Genomic DNA, 7947 nt, shown 5'->3' with positions numbered 1-7947 from the left:
AAGAAAACCTAGATTTTGTCCCACCCAACCCCCTTTTCTCTCTGTCTCTCTTCAGAGAGATATAAAGAGAGAAAAGTTTGATTTCTTTTCTTCCTTTGGGCTCCCCCCCCCCCACCCCAAATCATCAAAACCTTCCCTCCCCTCCCAAAAAATAAACCTAGATTCTGTCCCACCCAACCCCCTTTTCTCTCTCTGTGTCTCTTCAGAGAGAAAAGTTTAATCTATTTTCTTCCTTTGGGCTCCCCCCCCACCCCAAATCATCAAAGCCTTCCCTCCCTCTCCCTAAAACCTAGATTTTGTCCCACCCAACCCCCTTTTCTCTCTGTCTCTCTTCAGAGAGATATATAGAGAGAGAAAAGTTTAATTTATTTTCTTCCTTTGGACCCCCCCTACACTAAAATAAACCTAGACCTTGTCCCCACCCAACCCCCTTTTCTCTCTGTCTCTCTTCAGAGAGATATATAGAGAGAAAGGTTTAATTTATTTTCTTCCTTTGGACCCCCCCTACACTAAAATAAACCTAGACCTTGTCCCCACCCAACCCCCTTTTCTCTCTGTCTCTCTTCAGAGAGATATATAGAGAGAAAGGTTTAATTTATTTTCTTCCTTTGGACCCCCCCCTACACTAAAATAAACCTAGACCTTGTCCCCACCCAACCCCCCTTTTCTCTCTGAGATAGATAGAGAGAGAAAAGTTTGATTTATTTTCCTGTCAAACACCCATCAGCAAACCTTTCCCTCCCCCCAAAAACAAACAAACCACAATAAGGTTAAAACGCTGAGGGGGGGGGAAGGGGGCCTCGCCTCAGTCGTCGTCCACATCCTCGGCGTCCGAGTCGTCGGGCGGCCGCTCGAAGAGCAGCTTGTCGCCGCGGGGCTTGTCGTGCAGCTCCTTCATCTCCTCGGCGTACTTGGTGAAGGCGGTGCCGAACTTGTGCCAGGCCTTGTACGGCACGGTGATGGAGTTGCGGTACGAGGGCTTCACCTCGCTCACCCGCATGAAGACGCCGTACTTGTTGGCGCCGACGTCGAAGAAGAAGCGCTTGCTGTCGACCGTCAGCGAGGTGCCCTCGGGCAGCTCGGCCTGGCCGCCCGGCGCCTCGTCCTCGGCGCCGTAGTCGTCGATCAGCTTGGCCAGCGCGTCCCGGAACTCGATCAGGCCCTGCGCCGGCAGCGCGATGGTCTGCCCCTGGCTGCCGCCCAGGCCCGGCCCGCGGTTCAGCGTCTGGCGGACCCGCAGGAAGCGGCCGCGCTGGTTCTCCTTCAGGTCCATGTAGTACTTGCGGTTCTCCCGCACCAGGAACTCGCTCTTCAGGGCCCGCCGCGGCTCCTCGGGGCCCGGGCCTGGGCCTCCTCCTCCTCCCGCCGCCGCCGCCGCCTCGCCGCCCCCGGCCTCCGACGGCCCGAGCTGCGCGTAGTGCTCGATGAAGTCGCCCAGGTAGTCGCGGAACTCGGCGGCCACCGCCATGGAGAGGGTCAGGCGGCTCTTGTTGCCGCCGGCGCCCACCTCGGCGATCTTGATGAAGCGGCCCTTCGCGTTCTGCTTCACGTCCAGGTAGAAGCGCTTGTTCTGGATGTCCACCCGCTTGGAGGCCAGCTCCTGGGTCTCCTGCGGCGGCGGCGGGGGAGGCGGCGGCGGCAGCAGCAGGCCCGCTGCCCCTGACCCTGCTCCTCCTCCGCCGCCGCCGCGCTCGCTCCCGCTGTCCCCCTCCGCCATCTTAGCCGCCGCCGCCCGTCCGTCCCCCCCCCCAGCCCGCTCTCGCTCTCTCTCTCCCTCTCCCTCACCCTCACTCACTCTCCGGGGCCAGCCGCCGGCCTCTCTCGCGAGATCACGCCGCCGTTCGCGTGCGGGGAGGGGAGGGGACACGCATGCTCGCTGGTGACACCGCGCTCGAGCGAGCGAGCGACCGCCCGCTCCGGGGAGGGAGGCGCGCGACTCCCCCGATGACCGTTAGGTGTCGCGAGGAGAGTCACCCGCGCGCCGCCACCCATCAGGCTCCAACTGTCAAACACCCCACACCCTCCCCCCACACACCCCCCACCCACACCCCCTCCTCACCCTCCTCACCCCCCCACCCCCCTCCTCACCCCCCACCCCCCACCCCCCTCCTCACCCCCCACCCCCCCCTCACCCCCCACCCCCCTCCTCACCCCCCACCCCCCCCTCACCCCCCACCCCCCACCCCCCTCCTCACCCCCCACCCCCCCCTCACCCCTCACCCCCCACCCCCCTCCTCACCCCCCCACCCCCCACCCCCCTCCTCACCCCCCTCCACACCCCCCACCCACACGCCCCTCCTCACCCCCCACACACACCCCCCTCACCCCCCACACACACCCCCCTCACCCCCCACCCCCCTCCTCACCCCCCACACACACCCCCCTCACCCCCCACACACACCCCCCTCACCCCCCACCCCCCTCCTCACCCCCCACACACACCCCCCTCACCCCCCACACACACCCCCCTCACCCCCCACCCCCCTCCTCACCCCCCACACACACCCCCCTCCCCCCCCCACACACCCCCCACCCACACCCCCTCCTCACCCCTCACCCCCCACCCCCCTCCTCACCCCCCCACCCCCCACCCCCCTCCTCACCCCCCTCCACACCCCCCACCCACACGCCCCTCCTCACCCCCCACACACACCCCCCTCACCCCCCACACACACCCCCCTCACCCCCCACCCCCCTCCTCACCCCCCACACACACCCCCCTCACCCCCCCCTCACCCTCCACACCCCCCTCCTCACCCCCCACACACACCCCCCTCACCCCCCACCACCCCCCTCACCCCCACACCCCCCTCCTCACCCCCCACCCCTCCTCACCCCCCACACCCCCCTCCCCCCTCCTCACCCCCCACACACACACCCCTCACCCCCCACCCCCCCTCACCCCCCACACCCCCCTCCCCCCCCCCCACACACCCCCCACCCACACCCCCTCCTCACCCCTCACCCCCCACCCCCCTCCTCACCCCCCCACCCCCCACCCCCCTCCTCACCCCCCTCCACACCCCCCACCCACACGCCCCTCCTCACCCCCCACACACACCCCCCTCACCCCCCACACACACCCCCCTCACCCCCCACCCCCCTCCTCACCCCCCACACACACCCCCCTCACCCCCCACACACACCCCCCTCCTCACCCCCCACACCCCCCACCCACACGCCCCTCCTCACCCCCCTCCTCACCCCCCACACCCCCCTCCTCTCCCCCCACACACACCCCCCTCACCCCCCACACACACCCCCCTCACCCCTCACCCCCCACCCCCCTCCTCACCCCCCACACACACCCCCCTCACCCCCCACACACACCCCCCTCACCCCCCGCCCCCCTCCTCACCCCCCACACACACCCCCCTCACCCCCCACCCCCCACCCCCCCCTCACCCCCCACCCCCCTCCTCACCCCACACCCCCCTCCTCACCCCCCACACCCCACTCCTCACCCCCCCCACCCCCCCACACACACCCCCCTCACCCCCCACCCCCCCTCACCCCCCACATACACCCCCCCTCACCCCCCACCCCCCTCCTCACCCCCCACACACACCCCCCTCACCCCCCACCCCCCTCCTCACCCCCACTCCCCTCACCCCCCTCCTCACCCCCCACACACCCCCCCACCCCCTCCTCACCCCCCACACACACACCCATCCCCCTCACCCCCCATGCCCCCCATCACCCCCCACACCCCCCACACACCCTCACCCCCCACACACCCCCCCACCCCCTCCTCACCCCCCACACACACCCCCATCCCCCTCACCCCCCACGCCCCCATCACCCCCCACACCCCCCACACACCCTCACCCCCCACACACCCCCACCCCCCTCCTCACCCCCCCCACACACCCCCATCCCCCTCCTCACCCCCCACACACACCCCCATCCCCCTCACCCCCCACGCCCCCCATCACCCCCCACACCCCCCACACACCCTCACCCCCCACACACCCCCACCCCCCTCCTCACCCCCCCCACACACCCCCATCCCCCTCCTCACCCCCCACACACACCCCCATCCCCCTCACCCCCCACGCCCCCCATCACCCCCCACACCCCCCACACACCCTCACCCCCCACACACCCCCATCCCCCTCCTCACACCCCCCACACACACCACCATCCCCCTCACCCCCCATCCCCCTCCCCCTCCACACACCCCCATCCCTCTCCACCCCCATCCCCCTCCCCCCAACTCACCCCCCCAACACACCACCATCCCCCTCCACCCCATCCCCCTCCACCCCCATCCCTCTCCACCCCCCATCCCCCTCACCCCCATCCCCCTCCACCCTACTCACCCTATCCCCCTCCACCCCCCCACTCGCCCCCCCAATCCCCAACCCCCTCCCCCCCCACTCACCCCCCCACATACCCCCCCCCACACACACCACCATCCCCCTCACCCTCCACCCCTCCCACCCACTCACCCCCAACCCCCTCCCACCCACTCACCCCATCCCCCTCACCCCCCCACGCACACCACCATCCCCCTCACTCCCCCCATCCCCCTCCCCCTGCTCACCCCATCCCACTCACCCCCCCAATCCCCCACAACCCACCACCCCCCTCCCCCCACACCCCCATCCCACTCACCCCCCATCCCACTCACCCCCCCATCCCCATCCCCCTCCCACACACACCCATCCGCCTCCCCCCACACACCCCCCTTCGCCCTCCCCCCCCACATCCCTCTCACCCCCCATCCCCCTCCCCCCACTCACCAGCCATCCCCTTCCCCACTCACCCCCCCATCCCCCTCCCCCACTCACCCCCCCATCCCCCTCCCCCACTCACCCCCCCAACCCCCTCCCTCACTCATCCCCACACCCCCTCCCTCACTCACCCCCCATTCCCCTCTCCCCACTCACACCCCAGCCCACTCACCCCCCGTCCCCCTCCCCCCAACTCACCCACCCATTCCCCTACACCCGCCATCCCACTCACCCCCCCCACATCACCCACCCCATCCCCCTCCCCCCACATACCACCCATCCCCCTGCCCCCCACCCACCCCCCCATCCTGCTCCGCCCAACACACCCCCCATCCCCCTGCCCCCACACATCCCCCTCCCCCTCTGACCCCCCATCCCCCTCACCCCCCATCCCCCTCCCCCCACTCACCCCCAATCCCCCTCACTCCCCTCATCCCCCTCCCCCTGCTCACCCCATCCCACTCACCCCCCCCATCCCCCACAACCCACCACCCCCCTCCCCCCACACTCCCATCCCACTCACCCCCCATCCCACTCACCCCCCCATCCCCATCCCCCTCCCACACACACCCATCCGCCTCCCCCCACACACCCCCCTTCGCCCTCCCCCCCCACATCCCTCTCACCCCCCATCCCCCTCCCCCCACTCACCAGCCATCCCCTTCCCCCCTCACCCCCCCATCCTCCTCCCCCACTCACCCCCCCATCCCCCTCCCCACTCACCCCCCCATCCCCCTCCCTCACTCATCCCCACACCCCCTCCCCCACTCACCCCCCCCATCCCCCTCCCCCACTCACACCCCTCCCCCACTCACCCCCCATCCCCCTTCCCCACTCGCCCCCCCATCCCTCTCCCCCACTCACCCCCCAATCCCCCTCCCCCACTCAACCCCCATCCCACTCACCCCCCACACACACCCCCATCCACCCCCCATCCCTCCACTTCCCCCCATCCCCATATCCCCATCCCTCCCCATCCCCATCCACCCCACATCCCCTTCCCCCCACATACCTCCCACAGACACACACCCACCCCCCTCCCCCCACTCCCCCCAACACCCACTCACCCCCCAACACCCACTCACCCCCCATTCCCTCCCCCCACTCATCCCCATCCCCCTCCCTCCACCCCCCCACTCACACACCTCCACCCAACACACCCATCCCCCTCCCCTCACTCACCCCCCCAACCCCCTCCCTCACTCATCCCCACACCCCCTTCCCCACTCACCCCCCCATCCCCCTCCCCCACTCACCCCCCCATCCCCCTCCCCCACTCACCCCCCCAACCCCCTCCCTCACTCATCCCCACAACCCCTCCCTCACTCACCCCCCATTCCCCTCTCCCCACTCACACCCCAGCCCACTCACCCCCCGTCCCCCTCCCCCCAACTCACCCACCCATTCCCCTACACCCGCCATCCCACTCACCCCCCCCACATCACCCACCCCATCCCCCTCCCCCCACATACCACCCATCCCCCTGCCCCCCACCCACCCCCCCATCCTGCTCCGCCCAACACACCCCCCATCCCCCTGCCCCCACACATCCCCCTCCCCCTCTGACCCCCCATCCCCCTCACCCCCCATCCCCCTCCCCCCACTCACCCCCAATCCCCCTCACTCCCCCCATCCCCCTCCCCCTGCTCACCCCATCCCACTCACCCCCCCATCCCCCACAACCCACCACCCCCCTCCCCCCACACCCCCATCCCACTCACCTCCCATCCTCCTCACCCCCCCCCACACACCACCACCCCCCTCACCCCCATCCTCCTCACCCCCCCCACACACCACCACCCCCCTCACCCCCCATCCCCCTCACCCCCCATCCCCCTCACCCCCCATCCCCCTCACCCCCCATCCCCCTCACCCCCCATCCCCCTCACCCCCCATCCCCCTCACCCCCCATCCCCCTCACCCCCCATCCCCCTCACCCCCCATCCCCCTCACCCCCATCCCCCTCCACCCCACTCACCCCCCCATCCCCCTCACCCCCCCATCCCCCTCACCCCCCATCCCCTCCACCCCACTCACCCCATCCTCCTCCCCCCACCCATCCCCCTACACCCACTCACCCCCCCATCCCACTCACCCCCCATCCCCCTCCCCCACTCGCCCCCCCATCCCTCTCCCCCACTCACCCCCCCATCCCCCTCCCCACTCACCCCCCCATCCCCCTCCCTCACTCATCCCCACACCCCCTCCCCCACTCACCCCCCCGAATCCCCCTCCCCCACTCACACCCCTCCCCCACTCACCCCCCATCCCCCTCCCCCACTCGCCCCCCCATCCCTCTCCCCCACTCACCCCCCCATCCCCCTCCCCCACTCAACCCCCATCCCACTCACCCCCCACACACACCCCCATCCACCCCCCATCCCTCCACTTCCCCCCATCCCCATATCCCCATCCCTCCCCATCCCCATCCACCCCACATCCCCTTCCCCCCACATACCTCCCACAGACACACACCCACCCCCCTCCCCCCACTCCCCCCAACACCCACTCACCCCCCAACACCCACTCACCCCCCATTCCCTCCCCCCACTCATCCCCATCCCCTCCCTCCACCCCCCCACTCACACCCCTCCACCCAACACACCCATCCCCCTCCCCTCACTCACCCCCCCAACCCCCTCCCTCACTCATCCCCACACCCCCTTCCCCACTCACCCCCCCATCCCCCTCCCCCACTCACCCCCCCATCCCCCTCCCCCACTCACCCCCCCAACCCCCTCCCTCACTCATCCCCACAACCCCTCCCTCACTCACCCCCCATTCCCCTCTCCCCACTCACACCCCAGCCCACTCACCCCCCGTCCCCCTCCCCCCAACTCACCCACCCATTCCCCTACACCCGCCATCCCACTCACCCCCCCCACATCACCCACCCCATCCCCCTCCCCCCACATACCACCCATCCCCCTGCCCCCCACCCACCCCCCCATCCTGCTCCGCCCAACACACCCCCCATCCCCCTGCCCCCACACATCCCCCTCCCCCTCTGACCCCCCATCCCCCTCACCCCCCATCCCCCTCCCCCCACTCACCCCCAATCCCCCTCACTCCCCCCATCCCCCTCCCCCTGCTCACCCCATCCCACTCACCCCCCCCATCCCCCACAACCCACCACCCCCCTCCCCCCACACCCCCATCCCACTCACCCCCCATCCTCCTCACCCCCCCCACACACCACCACCCCCCTCAC

The 7947-nt window shown here is 69.8% G+C and overlaps 1 protein-coding gene across 1 annotated transcript; it reads right to left on the bottom strand.

Annotated features, from left to right (window-relative positions):
• Positions 1-682: 682 nt before the first annotated feature.
• On the bottom strand, positions 683-1717 carry LOC122543202 (transcriptional regulator protein Pur-beta-like). The gene has a single exon (XM_043681650.2). It carries the CDS (start codon positions 1715-1717, stop codon positions 806-808), a length of 912 nt encoding a protein of 303 aa, XP_043537585.2. The 3' UTR covers positions 683-805.
• Positions 1718-7947: the final 6230 nt, after the last annotated feature.

This window comes from Chiloscyllium plagiosum, unplaced genomic scaffold, assembly GCF_037043375.1.
Source record: "Chiloscyllium plagiosum isolate Xiang-an unplaced genomic scaffold, Cpla_swu_hap1 HiC_scaffold_48, whole genome shotgun sequence".
NCBI lineage: Eukaryota > Metazoa > Chordata > Chondrichthyes > Orectolobiformes > Hemiscylliidae > Chiloscyllium > Chiloscyllium plagiosum.
The sequence above is the reverse complement of the archived record's forward strand: the minus strand, read 5'-3'. Positions and strand labels throughout refer to the sequence as shown.